The 20,302-nt window shown below is 52.4% G+C and overlaps 1 protein-coding gene across 1 annotated transcript in view; it reads left to right on the plus strand.

Moving 5' to 3' along the window:
- Positions 1 to 468: 468 nt before the first annotated feature.
- CELSR1 (cadherin EGF LAG seven-pass G-type receptor 1) overlaps positions 469 to 20,302 on the plus strand; it is a gene marked incomplete at both ends in the record, with an annotated part of 127,533 nt that continues 107,699 nt past the window's right edge. Inside the window, one exon of the mRNA XM_080938998.1 lies at positions 469 to 4,057. Within this exon, the coding sequence (XP_080795124.1) occupies positions 469 to 4,057 (3,589 nt within the window). The remainder of the gene's footprint in view (positions 4,058 to 20,302) is intronic.

The raw sequence follows: 20,302 nt of genomic DNA on the forward strand, positions 1-20,302 counted from the left end.
GGGGAGAGAGCCAGTGGCGGGGGCGCTGGCAAAGCACACCGCTCAGCCAGCAATCGGTCGCCCGGGTCCGCGGGCAGTGTGGTGATCGCAGCCCCCGCTCCGCCCCGGGCCCGCCCAGCTTCCCACGCCCGCCCAGCGGAGTCGGAGCTGGGGCCACCTGGAGCCGCCTGGAGCCGGCGCTGCTGCAGGTTGATGCGCGGCGCCCTCCCGGGACGCGCGGAGGAGCCATCTTGAAACCAACTTGGCAAACTTTCGCAAAGTGCTCTCGAAGTGGAAGCTGAGCGGGAGGCCGGGCGCGCGGCCCCCGGTGTCCTCGCCAGGGCCCCCGGGGAGGCAGAGCGCGGGCCGCCCCGAGGGCCAGGCGCTGGGCGCGCGGGAGCCGCCCCCCGGCCGCGCCGGGTGGATGCGGAGGTGCGCCGGGTGCATGGATTGTGCTCCGGCGCCCGGCTCGGGCTGCGGCTCCGGGCCATGGCGCCGTCAACGCCGCGCGTGCTGCCCGCGCTGGTGTTGCTGGCCGCCGCCGCCCTGCCAGCTCTGGGGCTGGGAGCAGCCGCCTGGGAGCTGCGGGTGCCTGGCGGGGCCCGCGCCTTCACCCTTGGACCGGGCTGGATCTACAGGTTGGACACCACGCGCACGCCTCGGGAGCTGCTGGACGTGAGCCGCGAGGGTCCAGCGGCGGGTCGGCGGCTTGGGCTAGGCGCGGGGACCCGGGGCTGCGCACGCTTGGCCGGGGGACTGCTGCCGCTGCAGGTCCGGCTGGTCGCCCGCGGCGCCCCGACGGCACCGAGCCTGGTACTGCGGGCACGCGCCTATGGTGCCCGCTGTGGGGTCCGGGTGCTCAGCCGCTCGGCCCGCGGTGCGGAGCTGCGCTCTCCGGCGGTCCGCTCTGTGCCTGGACTCGGAGATGCGCTCTGCTTCTCTGCTTCAGGCGGCGGCGAAGCCTCACTGACTTCGGTGCTTGAGGCCATCACCAACTTCCCGTCCTGCAGCTGCCCGCCGGTCGCCCGGACCCGCTGCAGGCGCGGACCCATTTGCCTGCGGCCAGGAGGTTCAGCTGGGCTGAGCCTGGTGTGCGCCCTAGGACGCGCGGCAGGCGCCGTTTGGGTAGAGCTGGTAATAGAGGCGACCTCCGGTACGCCCTCAGATTCGCCCTCGGTGTCGCTGTCGTCGCCTAACCAGTCCCAACCTCGGGCGGGGGTGCTGAGACGATCTAGGCGGAGCGCGGGCGGCAGCACGAGCCCTCAGTTCCCGCTGCCCAGCTACCAAGTGTCAGTGCCTGAGAACGAGCCTGCGGGCACTGCGGTCATCGAACTGCGCGCGCACGACCCAGACGAAGGCGAAGCAGGACGCCTTAGCTACCAGATGGAGGCGCTGTTCGATGAGCGCTCTAATGGCTACTTCCTCATCGATGCCACCACGGGTGCAGTGACCACGGCCCGCGCCCTGGACCGCGAGACCAAGGACACTCATGTACTCAAAGTTAGTGCCGTGGACCATGGCTCCCCGAGGCGCTCAGCTGCCACATACCTCACGGTAACTGTCAGTGACACTAACGACCACAGCCCAGTCTTTGAGCAGTCTGAATACCGAGAGCGAATTCGAGAGAACCTCGAGGTGGGGTATGAGGTTCTGACCATCCGTGCCACAGACGGGGATGCGCCTTCCAACGCCAACATGCGCTACCGTCTGCTGGAGGGCGCAGGTGGCGTCTTTGAGATAGACGCACGATCGGGTGTCGTGCGCACACGGGCTGTGGTGGACCGTGAGGAGGCGGCTGAGTACCAGCTGCTGGTGGAGGCCAATGACCAGGGTCGCAATCCAGGCCCACTCAGTGCCTCAGCCACCGTCCACATAGTGGTAGAAGATGAGAATGACAACTACCCCCAGTTCAGTGAGAAGCGCTACGTGGTTCAAGTCCCAGAAGATGTGGCTGTCAACACTGCTGTGCTTCGAGTCCAGGCCACTGACCGGGACCAGGGCCAGAATGCGGCCATACACTACAGCATCGTTAGTGGCAACCTGAAGGGTCAGTTCTACCTGCATTCCCTTAGCGGGAGCCTGGATGTTATCAACCCGCTGGACTTCGAGGCCATCCGGGAGTACACCCTTCGCATCAAGGCACAGGATGGGGGCCGACCCCCTCTCATTAATTCCTCAGGGCTCGTCTCGGTGCAGGTGTTGGATGTGAACGACAATGCACCCATCTTTGTGAGTAGTCCCTTCCAAGCTGCCGTGCTGGAGAACGTGCCCCTGGGCCACTCAGTGCTGCACATCCAGGCAGTGGATGCCGATGCAGGGGAAAACGCCAGGCTGCAGTATCGTCTAGTGGACACAGCCTCCACTAGCTTGGGGGGCAGCAGTGTCGACTCTGAGAACCCCGTCTCTGCTCCAGACTTCCCTTTCCAGATCCATAACAGCTCTGGCTGGATTACTGTGTGTGCCGAGCTGGACCGAGAGGAAATAGAACACTATAGCTTTGGAGTAGAAGCAGTAGACCATGGCTCACCACCCATGAGCTCCTCTGCCAGCGTGTCTATCACGGTGCTGGATGTTAACGATAACGACCCCATGTTCACGCAGCCCGTGTACGAGCTGCGTTTGAACGAGGATGCAGCTGTGGGGAGCAGCGTGCTGACTCTCAGGGCCCGAGACCGTGATGCCAACAGCGTGATCACGTACCAGCTGACCGGTGGGAACACCCGCAACCGCTTTGCCCTCAGCAGCCAGAGCGGTGGTGGCCTCATCACCTTGGCACTGCCCCTGGACTACAAGCAGGAACGGCAGTATGTGCTGGCTGTGACCGCGTCCGATGGCACCCGCTCACACACCGCGCAGGTCTTCATCAATGTCACCGATGCCAATACCCACAGGCCAGTCTTCCAGAGTTCCCACTACACGGTCAGTGTTAGTGAAGACCGGCCCGTGGGCACCTCCATTGCCACCATCAGTGCCACAGATGAGGATACGGGCGAGAACGCCCGCATCACCTATGTGCTAGAGGATCCGGTACCACAGTTCCGCATTGACCCGGACACCGGCACCATCTATACCATGACGGAACTTGACTATGAGGACCAGGCTGCCTATACGCTGGCCATCACGGCTCAGGACAATGGCATTCCTCAGAAGTCAGACACAACCTCTCTGGAGATCCTTATCCTCGATGCCAATGACAATGCGCCCAGGTTCCTGCGAGATTTCTACCAGGGGTCTGTTTTTGAGGATGCCCCCCCATCTACCAGTGTCCTCCAGGTCTCTGCTACCGACCGGGACTCGGGCCCTAATGGCCGCCTCCTGTACACCTTCCAGGGTGGGGATGACGGAGATGGAGATTTCTACATTGAACCCACGTCTGGTGTGATCCGTACCCAGCGCCGGCTGGACCGAGAGAATGTGGCCGTGTACAACCTTTGGGCTCTAGCTGTAGATCGGGGCAACCCAAATCCCCTCAGCGCCTCGGTGGAGATTCAGGTGACTGTCTTGGACATTAACGACAACCCCCCAGTGTTTGAGAAAGATGAGCTGGAACTGTTTGTGGAGGAGAACAGCCCTGTGGGTTCAGTGGTGGCAAGAATAAGGGCCAATGATCCAGATGAAGGTCCGAATGCCCAGATCATGTATCAGATTGTGGAGGGCAATGTGCCTGAGGTCTTTCAGCTGGACCTACTGAGTGGGGACCTCCGTGCCCTAGTTGAGCTGGACTTTGAGGTCCGGAGGGACTATATGCTGGTGGTCCAGGCCACATCTGCTCCTCTGGTCAGCCGAGCCACTGTGCACATCCGTCTACTGGACCAGAATGACAATCCACCAGAGCTGCCTGACTTCCAGATCCTCTTCAACAACTATGTCACCAATAAGTCCAATAGTTTCCCCAGTGGTGTGATCGGCCGCATCCCAGCCCATGACCCTGACCTCTCTGACAGCCTCAATTACACCTTTCTGCAAGGCAACGAACTGAGCCTGCTGCTGCTGGATCCTGCCACGGGAGAGCTGCAGCTCAGTCGGGACCTGGACAACAATCGGCCACTGGAGGCCCTCATGGAGGTGGCTGTGTCAGGTGAGTGGCCTGTGGGTAGGAGCTGCTTCTTTGGGACTCCCCAAGAGCCCAGGAGACCCCACCAGTAGCCGCCTGGACATGCTTAGACACATTTGGGCAGGGCCTGGGCAGCCATCTTGGCATTTGCTGCTGTGATTGGTTGCATGGTTTGGGGGTGTGCTCCTTACCTAAGTCCACAGAGCCCCTTACTGCTTCCTTCAGCAGGTTTGTGGCCTTGGGATTGTTTAGAGATGTTCTTTAGTAAGCCTGCTGCACGCATGGCTGTCTAGAAGGATCAAAGGTCACTCCCTGTTCCATGTGCCAATTAGTTCCCGGGTGGGACCATTGGAAATTGCTGGATGGTCCCTGAGTCACCCTGTAATATGGCTGGGGTTCCCTTGGTCTAGCTTTTCTGTCTCCTCCAGATAATAACAATGGGCTCATGTGTGCTGCCTCTGGGTGACTCTTTGAAAAGCTCAACCCTGTTTGATCTCGGCTCCTGTACCTGGACTCCGGGCTTATAATTTGGGAGTTTGTTCCTAGGCTGTTCAACTTAGTGTGAGAACTAGCAGCCTGCTTCAGGGCTGGTGGGGAGGGGCAAGAGGATGATGGGCAGAAAGGAGAGGAAGTGCCAGCTCAACCTTGGCAGCAAACCTGCTGTGTAACAAGGCCTGGGAAACCCAGAGGAGAGAGTGTTGAGCAGGAGCTAAGGGACAATGAAAGGGCCCTAGTGGCTCAGGGAGGGACCCTGGCTGCTTGGGGTTCATTGGTGTGGATTCTATCAGCTGGGACAGGCTACTGACCAATATACCAGGGAGGAGGGCTCAGGCACGTGGAGTCCTGAGTCCGTGTTCCATGTGGGCAGGGGATTATGGGATATGATAGAACTGAAGGTCCAGTTTTCATTTGTCTCATTGCGCTGTTGGCTGAGATTCTTAAGCAGAAGGGGCTGGGAGGGGGGTGACTTGGTTTCCTTTTAATGGTCCTTTAATATCATATGGGACTTCAGGGCTTGGTTTTTGAAGCAGTGCAGTGTCCCAGCATGGATTTGGCCATGATCTCTCTGTTGGGGAGAAAGCGGAGAGACCACCTTGGAACACACTCATAAGTTATTAACCAGGGTTGTGACTGCTTCTGGTAGGTTTTGTTTCCTTCGCCTCTGCGTCTTCTAGATAAAATAGAGTCGAGAATTTGGCAACACGGTTGGGATTAGAGCTGGGGAAGTGTGTGTGTGTGTATGTGTGTGTGTATGTGTGTGTGTATGTGTGTGTGTGTGTGTGTGTGTGTGAAGGGGAGCAGGTCCATGCTGGGAACGGGCATTTGTGTGTCTGCAATGAATTGATTCACAGGGCGGTGGTTTGTAGTACTTGTGTAGGTGCACAGTCTGACCACGGCTGTGGTGGTTCAGGGCTCCTATTGCTTGGTAACCATCAGGGACTCTTGGTGTTCTTCCGGGAACCTGGGGCCTCATGTGCTTCTGCCCATCGCTGTGTGATGACCATTCCCTGTGATTCTGGCTCACAGCAGCTTTCTAAACTCTCACTGTTCCTCTGGCAACTGGAGGTTTCCGCACATAGGGAGGCTCAGAGGTGTGAAGCAACTGTCTGTGGGACAGGGGTTCTGTGATCAGGATGAAAGCGTACCCCACCTAAGGAAAAAGGTTTGGGGGATGAGCTGCTGAACTGACTCCATCCCACTGCCATTTGGGCGATCTGTTTGGATGTGCATACCCCCATGCTGCGGTCCTTAGACCTTTGGCTGTTTCATTCTTCAAAGAAGAGACTCACTGTGACCGCAAGGCCTGCAGGTCTCAACAGCAGGCCGGGGAAAGAGACCAGACCAGGCCTGGGTTCTCCCGGAGGCGACTCTTAACATTTTATGAAGGAACAGTGTGGGAAAGCTGTTGATTCAGACTCACTCAGCACAGCTTTCAGTGCCGAGTAATTGGCTTTACAGTATTTACAGCCATGCCCTAAAGCCTTTGAAGCTATTACTGCCCTGAAGTGAGATGTGGGGCCTGGCAGGGATTGGGTCTTGCGGGGAACACTTCCTGGCAGGGCTGTGAGCCCTCAGCCCCTAGAGGAGCTTGACAGATTGGGGAGGTGTACCCCGGTGGTACCCGAGCTGATGTGAGGGATGTACTGGCGGGGGTAAAGGTGGGCTGGGGGGTGGCTCTGGGAGTGGGTGAGAGGTAAAGGGCTGGGGGCTACGAAGGGAAGTGGGTAACTGGGGGAAGGGGAGGGCATGGCCCTTTTCACTGTAAAAAAAAAAAGATTGTGGATGGTTCTGTGCTGTTTTTTTTAAAAAAAAATATTTGAGTCTGTAGGTGATGATTCAAATAGCTGCCATTTTTGCATGCTGGTTTTTCCAGGTGCTCTTTTTCTATGTGGGGTTACCATTTCTGAGGACATATTCTTATGGACACAGGGAAAGCCAGCCGTGTTGGCCTTTTTCTAATAGCCAACTGGAAAACTCAAGTGCTGAAGACTCCCCATGATGTTTGTTTTTTTTTTGTTTGTTTGTTTTGTTTTGTTTGTTTGTTTTTAGTGATGCTGACATTCGGTTATTTGTTTAGTTGTTTAAACATTTAGTTAGTTAGTGTGTGAGTGTGCACAGATGTAGTGTACCATGCTGTTCATGTGGAGCGCAGAGGATAACTCCAGGTAGTTGGTTCTCCCCTTCCACCAGGTGGGTCCCAGGAATTGAACTCCAGTTGTCAGGCTTGATGGCAAGTACGTTTCCCTGATCCCTCTCACGAGCCCCCAGCACTGAGTTTTTAACACACCTGGAGTGAGTAGGTAAGTGTAGTTCAGGGCCTCGCCTTAGAGAACAGAGCTGTTGGGAAGGCACAATTTCTTCCACTGCTATTAATATGTCTCACAGACTTGTGGATGTGGGGAAAGAATCATTTGTAGGGCCAAAAAGACTGGCTGAGGAGTCATTCAGACAGGTCAGAAAACATCAGAACTCAGCCAGATAATGAAGCTGTTTGCCCCGCTGGGGAGTGCACGGCTCAGAGACGTCTAGGCTTGACCGGCTTTAGAGTGTATTTGCCCAGCTAAATACAGGATATCGCAGTGACTTTTCAAACAAGGAAATGAGGTGGTTGTACCAGGCAGGGTCTGGACATGCCGTGTCATATTTCCCGTAAAACCCAACAGTTAGCAAAGAATCAGAGGCACTTAAACCACACCATTGGCAGAGTTGGCCCTTACCCAGTGACACAAACCACCCTCAAGGGTTAGGTACTTTGGAAGTAGCTAACTGTTTGATAACTTGGAGTGTTTAAATTTTATCTGTCTGTCTATCTATCTGTATGTCTGTCTTGTCTGTTTGTCCGTCCACCCGTCCATTTGTTCATCCATTCATCCATCCATCTATCAATCTATCATCTATTGATTTTGATTTTTCGAGACAGGGTTTCTTCGTGCACTAGTCCTGGCTGTCCTGGAAGTCTTGTAGACCAGGCTGGCCCTACACTGAGAGATTCACCTGCCTCTGCTTCCCTAGTTCTGGGGTTAAAGGTGTGCGCCACCATGCCTGGGGTTTAATTTGGCATTTAACATTTATTTCCTTATTATTTGTTTATTTTGACACTGGGTCTTTCTGTGTAATCCTGGAACTCACTCAGTAGGCCAGACTGTCCTGGAACTCAGGGATCCTCTGCCTCCTGAGTGCTGGGATTAAAGGTGTGCACCTCCATGCCAGGCTAATGTTTATTATTGAATACTTACTGTGTGTAAAATCTTGATGAGTTGCTGTAGCTCCAGGGCTTCTGGTGGTGGATGGAGATAGATAGATGGATAGATAGATAGATAGATAGATAGATAGATAGATAGATAGATGGATGGGTGGGTGGATGGCTCCAGGGCTTCTGGTGGTGGATGGAGATAGATAGATAGATAGATAGATAGATAGATAGATAGATAGATAGATAGATGGATGGATGGATGGATGGATGGATGGATGGATGGATGGATAGATAGATAGATAGATAGATAGATAGATAGATAAGCTCAGGAGGGCAGGGAGGATCTGAGGAACAGTGGAGGAGAGGGACTGTGCAGTGTGGACTAGGCAGCATGTACCTGGTAGGGGGACCTGGAGTGCAGGCCTCCTGGCATCTGGAGAGGGCTGAACTTATGACCCATTCATTAGCTTTGTCAACGATGCTCAGAGCAATGGCTGTGCCATGTTCCACCTGCTGCTGCTGGACGGGTGAAGGAAAACAGAGGAAGCTCAGGAGGCTGGTCTCAGCCCCTCGAGGGTGTGATTGGCAAGGCAGAGATGTGCCAGGCTGGGACATCCGATGCCAGAAGACGAGAGCATCAGTGGCAGTTGGCGCACTCTATGTCAGGAACTCTCCCCGGGCCTGTCAGAGCACATTCGGTTCTTGTGGCACTTGCTGCTTCAGGATTCGGGCAATAGTGTCATCGTTCTACGCCCGTGATAAGGGGTGGGGCATTAGCCTGGGGCAGCCGTGGGGCATGGTACACAAGATGCGTTTGATCAGGATTAGGGCTCAGGCCTCTGTTTGGGGACCACAGCCTGAGCGGACTGGTAGCCGGAAAGGGCTATGTGAGTTGGAGCAGGGAGGGGCACACAGAGAATGGAGGTGGTGACCAATGGCACACTGAGTCAGGGATCTGAGGTTAGTGACTAAAGTAAGCCCAGCACAGGTCCTTGTGTCTCCATAAGAGCTGGAGTTCAGGGCCCCCTCCCCTGAGCAGGTGACACCATTGTTGGGAGTAAGGTATAGAAAGGGTTAAGGCTGGGGCTGGAGAGATGGCTCAGTGGTTAAGAGCACTGACTGCTCTTCCTGAGGTCCTGAGTTCAACAACCATCTGTAATGGGATCTGATGTCTCTTCTGGTGTGTCTGAAAACAGCTACCGTGTACTCATATAAATAAAATGAACAAATCTTTAAAAAAAAAAAAGAAGGGGTTAAGGCTCAGCTGTGTGTTTGTGTGTGTCTGTATGTGTGTGTGTGTGTGTGTTTGTGCACACACATACACACACGAAATGTCAAGGTAAGATCAAGAAAAGAAAAGCATACACAAGCAGCCATGCAGATGTTCACCTGGTGTGGGCCCTGGCACCTTTGGGGTGTTAGTAGTTGGGGTGACTATCACTGCTGAGCAGTAGTGCTGTGTCTCTGTGAGTCATTGCATGAGGAGGAGGGACTTGGGACATGACCCTAACACCAGCCACAGGATACCCGGATACAGTTAGACACGTACCTCAGCCTCAAATACAGTGACAGGCAGGTGAACTCAGGGGAGTAACGTGGACGGATATGGAGGACATGCCTCAAAACTGACCTACGTTCCAGGTGACACCTGAACTCATCCAGGATCTGCTGTCACCATTGAAAAGACCACTTGGGTTTGGGCTGACACACTGCCATCAGAAACCTGTTGGGGAAGTAGATGAGTGGAAAGTGGGGGCCCCTGGCAGCAGTGTGTGTGCCTGGGGCGTGGCGTGTGGCCCTGTGCCACGGGTCTCTGTCCCTGCCAGCTCTGGGATTCAAACAGAGGTAGATCTTATCTTGTGAGGCAGAGTGTGTGGAAAATACTCGTAAGTTTGGCACAACTCTTTCAGCTTGTAGCCTTGGGGGGAGAAATAGTTTACTAAGTTTTTTTTTTTCTCTTGTCCTGTAATCTGAATACAGGTTTGTATAAATGACCAGAATTAAATTCTTGGTGTGGTGTGGGGAGAGGCCGCAGTGAAAGACCTTGGGTTGGTTTCCTGCTGCCTTCCAACATGGCCACATGCGCTTGGAAGGGTAAGAAGAGGCCGCCTGAGGAGACATGGAGGGCTGAGGGGTTTGCGAGACTGGCTGCTCAGCCAACTTCTGTGGATTGTTTCCGGAATGAGCTAGCTGTGCATCTGAAGGGGTTCAAGGGCAGAGCTCTTGTTAGGTCAAGGGTCTGCGGCTCTACACTGGATTGAAGGCAACAATATCCCAAAGACATCTTCAGTTCCCCTTTGTGTGCCTGTGGACTTGGCTGGAAAGGACAGGGCTAGTTTGTTTTGTTTTGTTTTCCATTCAGGGAACTGTGGTTGAGTTCTCACACATCTCACACTTCTGGTAAGAACTTGGGGACAACTTGGTGATCTGTTTACCTTTTGGGTGGTGTTTACTTTTGGGTTCTAAAAGTGAAAAAGCCCCTATCAGCACCTTTTCTCTGTAGCTGCAGTAGGATCTGATCTGTTGAATACCTGGAGAAAGGCCAGGGGTCCTTGTGCACAAGTGTGTTCCTGCTCAAATGCCCCCTCACCCTCACATACATACATACATACATATATACATACATATATACATACATACATATATACATACAGACAGACAGATAGACCAGGGTCCACTTTTTCTTCAGCAATTCCAATACAATTTTAACTCCTTCCAGGACATCTTGCAGGGTACAGAGGGTTTCTGAGAGATGGGCCTTGAATGTTTGTTTTCCCAGTACCTCAGGATCCCTGTATGAGAGAGGAGTCATGCTGGCTCTTAACTTCTGGGACTGGTCAGCTGAGATCAGGTGTCAAATGTACACAGCATGTGGCATGTCACATCCCAGAGCTGTTGGAACAGGTGTGTTGTCTTTGGGGGCTCTGTGCTTACATTTTTCTTTCCTCAAGAAAGTGAACTTTGGGTGAGCAGGTGAGTTCTGAGTGCCTGGGGCTTCTTCCTTAGAGTGACGACTCCCTAGTTTCCAGACTTGTGTCCCTGGGTCACTATGCAGCTAGCAAACATCAGAGAGGAGATGAAGAATGGCTCTCCCAGGCCATACCAGTCTCTTTCCTCTGTGCCTGTATCGGGTTTTCCTAGCTTCCTATGAGCCATGGGGTTGCTCTAGTGGGATGTTTTGGTGTTGCTGGTTCCCACCGAAGGATAGCTATGGATCCTTGCTTAGGGATAAGTGGTTGCCGAGGTCTTAGGTGAGGGCAGTTCCCTGGGGTGGGAGGACTGGCTTTCTTAGACCCCGTCCCTTTCATCTCCAATGTCCCACCAGACCACTTTACCCACAGCCTGGATTCTGGAGATGGGAGGTTAGTCAGAGGTCTGCCATGTGGGTCCCAGGAACTAAACTTGGCTCCATCATTGCAAGTGACTTTCCCTACTGACCCACCCTACCCCTTTCTCAGTTTCCCCCACCTTTCTTCCCTTCCCCCGAGCTCCCTCCCCTTTCCTCCCTCCCTCTCTCTCTCTCTCTCTCTCTCTTTTTTTCTTTGCTTTGTCCAGGCTAGTCGAGAACTGACTATATAATCCAGGCCAACCTCAAACTCCAAGCCATCCTCCTGCCTCAGCTGCCCAAATGGTTTATACCTAGAACTATTATAACCAGTCACCCTAACCTCACCCCAATAATCTTTCCCCTACCAGTTCTCTGTCTTTATTTAAATACAGTTTGAGGATGTGGTTCATATCTAATCTAAATGATGCTTGGTTAAGGTAAACTAACTGCAGCTAATTCAAATAAACCCGTAAGCGGCGTTAGCATTGGGAGATAAGAATGCTCTCGAAGAACAGTGACTGTGATCTGACAGCAGCCCCACAGTTCCTCCGAGGGACACTGCCACACCAGTCACACTCTTGGTATTGTGACCCCTCTGTGATGCCCCACGTGTGGGGTCAGAAGCCAGAAGCTTCAGGCTCCTTGAGAAAGTATTTCCTGTTGGGAGGAGACATCAGTGGAGGTGACACCTGGGCTGTACTCTTCTCTCTGGCTCCCCCACTTATACCTCTGGGTCTCCTAGAGGGTTGACAAGCCCCCCTTTCCCTTCCTGCCTTCCTCTAGGGTAAGAATTATCCAGACAGAAGTCCTGCTGCTGGCCGGCTGTGGAATGGGAAACTGTCTTCTTCGCCACAAGTGTGGAGAACATATCTCGCTTGAAAAACCTTTAAAAGGGCTGAAGAGATGGCTCAATGGTTAGGAAAGAGTACTTCCTGCTCTTCTAGAGGGACCCAGTTCAATTCCTAGCATCCTCGCTGGGGGGTTCACAGTGCCTGTGACTCCAGCACCAGGGGATGCCACGCCTCTGACTTCCAAGGACACCTGCACTCATGTGCAAACTCCTCCCGGATAGACTTACATACTTGTAATTACAAATAATAAAAACAACACTTGCAAATTGATAGCCGGCAGGGGTAGCAGTGCCCAGAGTGTGTAGAGAGCGCCAACTCAACGAGAAAGCAATTTGATTTTAGAAGTGGATGAAAGTTATAATTGACATGGCTCTAAAGGAGTACCAGTGGTCAAAGACTCCACTATGCAACCCTCTGTTGCTGCCAGCAATCTCCCACCGTAAGACTAAGTCCTGAGTTCCAAAGCCCTAGGAATGCATTTTGATCGGCATTTAAAACATTTCACAGTTTGGCTCAGTGTTCCCGGTACATGAGGACCAAGGAGGCTTCTTGGAGTGTAGGCAGGGGGATCTGTAACCTTGATGCCCAGGGACCTGCTCCTTTATCCTGCCCTAATTAGGAAGAGTGTCACTCATCATTGATAGCATCCCCACTCCCTAAATAATTCAGGAAAGGATGGGTTCTAAGGGAATAGTGTGCTCCCAGGGATCCTTGAGGGAGGGGATGATGCTGGTCACATGGCAGGGAACATGGAAGTGGTGCAGGAGCATTTAGGACAATAGCGTGCCCTCCCCCTGAGTCCTGAAACCAAGTGACATGGCAGAAGTCAGCCCTCTCTCTGAGGCATGGAAAATTCTACTGTGTAAGTGAAAGTTCCTCACACCTTCAAAGACGGGAGAATGGAAAATATGAAGGTTTATTGTTCTGAGAAATTTCCTGCCTCTCTGGCATGTGGTCATGAGAGGTCAGGGGTGCAATGCATGTGTACAGGGCAGGAAGTCCAGTGGGGTGACTTATGGTGTGCCTGCATGAATTTCCCAGTGTGAACATGTATGTGCATGAGCAGGTGAGACCAGGAGCCAGGCCAGGGCAGGCAGGGACCGATTCTGCCTTCCGGAACCAACCTTTATGCTAAACGGAAGTGACCAGTGTTGGATGGAGCTGTAGGGGAGAGCAAGCCAAAGTGGCCTCTTAGACAGGAAGCTGGTGGCTTTGGGGTTGACATAGCCATCCGGGCCCCGGGTTTGGTCTGGGAGATCTGTGTTTGTAGCAGGAATTCTTTTTCCCTTCCTGTTTTTTTTTTTTTTTTTTTTTTTCTTTTCCCTTTTCTTTTTAAATTAGCTCATGGGCCTGGTATCTTTTGAACCAGAAACACATAGACTACTGTGAAAATCATGCTAAACTTTTCCACGTCCAGGCTTGTATCAGACAGAGCCTTTCCTGTTCTCTGCGGCCAGGAACTGAGGCACCTGGGCTGGGAGGGGTGTCTTTGTTCCTCTGTGCAGTGATCTCTGGGTAGGAACTGCCTTGGCTAGTTACTGGGCCTCTTGGGGTCTATGGTAGTCATGCTGAGGGCAAAATAACTGAGGCCTGGAGTACCCAGGAGGTAAGAGCAGAGCTGTGTGTTTTTACCCAGAAGTCTGTTGTTTGGGTTAGCATAGTCCAGGAGCACCGATGTTCACAAAAGGACCAACTGCAGTCACTGTCTCAACCTCTGCTTCTCTGTCTCTCTCTGTGTGTCTCTCTGTCTCTCTCTCTCATTACTTACTTATTCTTATTTATATGTATGTGTGCATGTGAATCATGTGTACGCAGTGCCCACAGAGTCCAGAAGAGGGCATTAGAGCCCCGGAGATCTAGAGTCCTAGGTGGTTGTTAACAGCCCGATGTGGGTGCTGGAAATGGAACCTGGGTCCCCTGGAAGAGCAGCAAGTAGTCTTAACTCTCCAGCCTCCTTACATCTTTGATTTCTGAGGCATTGCAATTTACCTGTAATTTTTTTAAAACTGAAACTTATTTATTTGTCCATGAATGTTTTGTCTGCGCATATGTCTGCGTACCACAGGAGGTCAGAAGAGGATATCAGATCTCCTGCAGCTGGAGTTAGAGATGGTTATGAACCATCAGATGGGTACAGGGAACCGAACCCCGGTCCTCTGAAAGTACAATAAGTACTCTTAACTGCTGAGCCATCTCTCTGGCCCTCCCTACCTCTGTTTTTAACTGTGGCCCAGCTCTAATAGAACACTGCTGTGGAGGCCTGGCCCAACCTAGGCACTGTGTTCTTCTACTGAGGATTCCTGAACTCAGTGCATCCTCGTCCACTGTGATACATGCTTCCCATGTTATAGAGTGGAATTCTGGACCAACATAATATCCCTCTTACTTCTTAAGTGTTTTGTGGACATCACCTCTTCTACCCACCTAACCTTCCTCAGACATCCATCTAAGGATGTGTCATTTCTGGGCCTCTTGGCGACCATCACCTCCCTGAAGTTGGGCACTCATGTCTGCTGGCTTCTCACTATGCCTGTGCTCTCAGGGTGTTCTGGGATCAGGCCAGACAGGTAAACAGTGTGCTTTCAGAGAGCCTCTGGCTAAATGCTGGACAGAGGCAAACCCCTCTCTACCTAATCTCCCATACCTTCTTTCCTATTCTGGAAAAAACAAATTTTATCAACCAGATGATCAACCAAAGCCCCCACAGTGGTTTGAAACAAGCCACTGTGGGGGCTTATTTCAAGATGTTAGGGGTTCCCTGAAGGGAAGTAGAGCTGGAGGCACCAAAGAGATCATCTCCCTCACTACAGGGCCTACTTAGGATCCTGCCTCTTGGGCAGCTGCCCTGCAGGAGGCCTGTGAACTCCCTACCTACCTTCCCACAGGCCCCAGGAATCTGTTCTAGTCGCTGAACTATTGTTACAGCCACAGCAAAATGACTTCTTTCTTCCGAAGGGGTAGAAGCATCCAGATGGGGCCTTTGGGTCTACAGACTGGCAGCTTACAGACTTTTAGGCTCCTGCTCTCCAAAGATGTGCAAGGCAGACCAAGCACCCAGGCCTGGCTGGCGTCAGAGATCACAGACTGACTTTTCTGCAGTTAACATGGTAACTTAGGAAGGAAGAGTGCCTTACCAGCCAGGGATGATAATTACCTAGTAGTGAGTCCTAACAGAGTTTTTCTTTTCCTAGGTATTCATATGGGTGTGTGTGTATTTACAGTCACCTTGTGTAAACTGTTTTGTGACTGGTTCTTTTCATCACAAATCTACCGTGAGGTTTCAGTGGCTAAGTCTTTGCCGTTCCATTTCAGATGATGAAATGGCATCTTTCTGGGTTAGTTTTTAACTGTGCCTAGGATCCATGTCCTCTGTGATGGTCGGGGGTTTCTGTCTTTCCGCTTCAGGTAGCTTCCTAGGAGTGGTCCAAGGCCCAGGATATACTGATGGTTTCTCATTCTCGCTTTCTTTTCCCTTCTTTCCCTCCCCCACCTTGAGACGGGGTCTCATGTAGCCTGGGTTGGTGTCAAATTTGCTATATAACTAAGGATGACTTTGAACTTCTGATCTTCTGCACTGCTGGGATTACAGGCATGTGTGGTCTTGCCTGGTTTATGTGGTGCTGGGTACTGAATCCAGGGCTCTGTGCATGCTAGGCAAACTATCTGCCAACCAAGCCGAATACCCAGCCCTCCATTCCTGCTTTCTTAACTCGTTGACTATGCTGTAGAAGGTAGTTGATGCTGGGGACCTCTGGAGTGGGCTGGCTGTTCTAGTCAGTCCTGTCACAAGGGCTGGCCAGCCCACACAGGTTGCTGTGAGCCTAATAATTACTTAGATAATGTTTGCCTTGTGGAGGAGGCCCCAATACGATGTACAGGGTGTGGCCAACATCTTTGCTTTGAGTCCCCACTGTCTTTAAGGTCTGTATGTAGATGGAACGCTGTCTCATTGTCTTTTCTACTTGGCTTTCAGCTCTGGGTGGTTCACACTTCTCGGCTACCATCCTGGGCCCAGGGTTTAGCCCTCCCAGACCTATTGTTACCAGGAACCACAACCTGCCTTGCTTTCTTGTGTTCCATCTAAAGACATAATGGAGTTTGAACTTGACACGAACCTGTTTCTTATCTCACCAATACACCCACGGCAATATGATTTGAGAATATCTGCCAACGTAAACTCTGGGACCAGCAATATGTGGTCCAGGCTACCCAGCCCCGCTCCTGAGGATCAGGTGAAGGCCATCAGTGGATAGGCAGAGGCCTGGGGGTTTCACTGTTTGGCCAGAGGATTGACTGACAAATGAAACAGTTCTCTGTCTATCTTGTGTGTCAGAAACGTGTTCCTGGACTTGCCCTCCTAGCAGCAGCGAGAGCTACAGCTGAGTGGGTGTTATCTCAGGATACCAACGCTGGGAAGGGCAGGGCTTAGGACAGAGCCAGCAGCCTAGGCAGATATGGGGTTTAGAGTAGATGCCAGGATGCTCAGAGTAGTTCTAGGGTGTCCACCCCCCCAAGTGTGAGGGCGGGATAGGGTGCAGGCAACACTCCCTGGATGAGGGGGAGCCTCGGGGCTTTCTTGCTGTAACATGAGTGGGAATGACTCAGTGGGGTGGGTGAGGCGGGAAGTTTATTCAGAAACACTTCTTGTTGCAAGGCTGAGGCCTGGGATTCGGCTGATCTGGAATAGAGACTCTTGCAGAGGTTTGGCTGACCTCTGACCTAGGGAGGGTGGACCGTGGAGTCAGTCTGGCCTGGGGAAGAGCTGGAAATACCATTGTTTCTATCTTCTGGCAGGTGCTGCATGATGACATACAGATACTGTTGCGGTGACATTATGCCATGTCCCTTATCACTGCCTCCCACCTCCACCGCTCTAGATCAGACTGCTCGGCTGCCAGAGAGGCACAGCCTTGGCCTCCCCAGAGGCAGGTGGGGCTCACTGAGAGCCCTCCAAAGCCCAGACCTCGGGAGATTTCTGTGCCCTTATCCTGAGCCCTTGGGGGACTCCTACCAGATGCCTGCCTACACCTCCATCTGTCTAGCTCTTGCGTCTGAGGGTGGGCATCACAGACATTCACTCCCCAAGCTGGTCAGGGTCCATTGGGTAGAGACCTATAGTCTTGGTTGTGGGGTGATCCCAGCCTTGACATTTTCCCCATAGGGGCTCGGAGCACTGTAAGAGGACTATAAACAAATGAGAGGAGTTAGCAAAGTACAAGTTATAAACACCGGTTCGAAGCTTACACGGCCATTGTTATTCCAAGCGGGCATCTGTGAGCTTTGCTTTATTGGGAAGCTTCTTGTGTAGGTGAGGTTTGGATGCCCTTGCAGCGTGTGTACCGTAGGTCTGGCCCCTCATCAGGGCAGACAACCACAGCAGTATCAAGTTGATCTTGCCTCTCAGATTCTGTGGCGGAGAGTATTGTTCACATTCTCCAGCTGTACCTTGAGAGGTGCTGACTCACCCGGCTTTGGTATCCGTGATTCCTGTCTCATCGGACACCTTGGTATGGACCAGGACCTGTAAGACTCAGGGGCCCTAGGTAGGGATGGATTCGAACCTGGGTTTTAAGTCTCTGTGTAAAAACACAGATGCTCTTCCCCTTGGGTGTTTGCTATGCAGAGGGATAGCTGTTATTCCCCTGGAGGATCTCATTCTTATATTGGCAGGCCCTGTGGTTGTAGGACTGAGTCCCAGATTCCTCTTAGGCTCATTGACCTAGGGCTGTGATTTGGAGAGGCAGCTGTGGAGGGGCACAGATAAAACCTCTGTTTGGGTAGAGCTTTAGGTGATCACTCAAGGACCTCCCCCCCAACACCCTTTAAAGTTTATTTCTTTTTATATTATATGTATAAGTGTTTGCCTACATGTATGCCCACAGAGGCCAGAAGAGGAGGACCCTGGGCCTTGGATGAGTTGATGTCCCTTCTGGAGTTAGTAGAACAGAAGGAGGAAGTCGGAAGTGACTGTCTTGACATTTCTGTAGCCCTGGTGGAGGACACTCCTGTTTGCGTTGGGTTGAACTGTGAGCAGAGAGACCAGTGATGATCTGAGAATTGCTCTCAGAGGTGGCACATGGATTGGGCCTGGTACCTCTTCCTGTAGCCATCATACCTAGGAGGTTCCCCTGCTGCCCTTCACCCTCCTTACCTGCTCTCAGTACCTTTCCTCATTAGGGCATCGTGCCTGAGGCCCTCTTAGGAGCCCTGAGGGAGCTGTGTAGTCAGTCCTTTCTATAGCTTACCCTGGGCTTCTGTGGCCTGGCTTCCCATGGTTCTCCATGCTGTAGCCGTTGAGTCCAAATTCAAGGTGCAAGAAAGACAGCAGTAGCATCGTCGGTACAAGAGGAGAGGTTTGTTTGTTCACATCATGCTTTTTCAGAGAGCTAGGATGCTGTGATAGACCGGATGGTTCCAGTTGGGATTTAAAAGCCTTGGGGGTGAGTCATTGGGGCTTGGTAGGTATCACGGGCTGCAGGAAAGCCGGCTAGATGCTCTGTACCCCTCTTCTGGGTGGACTGCAGGGCTGCAGGTCCATTGCCCCTGCTTTGTCCCATGACCTCCAGCTGGGTCTTTCCTACCCATCATGGCGTCATGGCGCCCCATCCTGCACTGTACACTCCCAGGTGGAAACTTGACCAGCAGAGCAGCAGGCATGAGGTGGAGAGGCCCCACACTTCCTGTTTGCCATTTTTTTAGGGATTTGTTTATGACCTTCGTAATAAAAACAGTTCTGGTCTGCTGTGTTTTGAAGATAAGCTTGCTCACGTTACAGAAACTCCACCAGTGCTCAAAAGCAGAAAACAGAAAGTTCTCCAACCAGGCTCCAGGTCCAAAGACAGCCCTGTGGCTGCTGATCTGCTTTAAGCATCAGCTGTCCCAACTTTGTAGGGTATATACCTGCCCACACGATGAAGGGGCCTTCCTGGCTTCTAGTCCTAGGGTGGGTGGTAACCAGGGGCGTATATAATGTTGGCAACTTCTCTTCTGTTGCTCTGGAACTCAGCCGCCTCCAGGCCCTGGCAGCAACAGGGGTTGCTATGGTGATGGGCCTCTCTGAGACCATGGGAGGCACCTGCGGGTGGGAGGGGGGTGCGGGCACTCACATTGAGGAGCCTGTCCTTTGTCCAGAAACAGTGGAGCCCTAAAGGGCCATTTATATATCAAGCTCACTTTGATTACCACCAAGAGACAGCCGGGAGAAAGGGGTGTTCTGCCCTTCAGGAGTGAGTGTGGTGGGTGTTTTGGAATGTTCAAGCTTTTGGAGCCTGGGTCTTCAATAAATCATGAGCTCACACCTGAAGACTTTAGTGTTTGTAACAGAGTCTAGAGTGCTACCTGCAGGTCCTCATCCACCAGCCAGCCTTCTGTGCCTGTCATCTTCTGTCCCCACCTTCCCTGTCCCACCTCAGGCTCTCTCCTCCCTAGCCTTTGCCACAGCTCTTGGAGCGCCAGCTGCCAGATGAGAAGGTGGTTTTGCTCTGGGAGGTGTGAGCACTCACACCTGAGTGATTATTAGGCTTAAATGGAGGAACATCCTTGGTCCTTTATTAAATGCATCATATGTTCAATAAATGACCTGCTGAGTGCTGGTCACTGGTCTCATTTCTGTCTTGTGGGACATGTCATACAGCACTCTCTGGTCAGGCCTCTCTTCCCAGCTCCCTGAGGGCAGTTTCCCAAGTGCTCACAGGATCTCTTCATCTCCCTCTCCATTCCTCTGTTTGATCCTAGGTGTCTTCTCAGTTACACTGATGCTAGCTTGTTCTCTGAGGCAGATATCATAGGCACTGCAGAATGCTGAACTGTGTCCCTACCTTTATATAGTAGATAGCACCTGCTCTTTGGCCACTACAACTCAAAATCTCTCCGTATATTCCCTCTTTTCTTTTTTAATTTGTATTTTTTCTTTTACATTATGAGTACACTGTTGTTATCTTCAGACACACAAGAAGAGGCCATCAGATCCCATTACAGATGGTTGTGAGCCACCATGTGGTTGCTGGGAATTGAACTCAGGACCTCTGGAAGAGCAGCCAGTGCTCTTAACCACTGAGTCATCTCTTCAGCCTCTCTCTGTATGCTCCCAAAGCCCACTTCCTCCCCACCCCACCACAGAACTGAGCTGGCAATCTGAAATAGAGTTCGCTCTCACGCCTTCACGCTTGGTACCTTCAGGGGGTCCTGAGACCACTAAAGGTCTGGTACAGATGGTCAGTGGTTTGGATTGTGACTGGGAATCACCCACCACAGTTGGTACCACCAGACTGTGTTGTAGCTTGTGGCTCCTGGGCAGAAGTGGGCTGGCTTGGTCTAGCTCTGTCTGGCTGTGTACTTGAAATCTGTTACATCTTCATCCACAGAGGGATGTGGATGTGGTTAGTGCCACTTTGCAG

Source organism: Micromys minutus (genome assembly GCF_963924665.1).
Source record: "Micromys minutus genome assembly, chromosome: 27".
In the NCBI taxonomy this organism is placed as follows: Eukaryota; Metazoa; Chordata; class Mammalia; order Rodentia; family Muridae; genus Micromys; species Micromys minutus.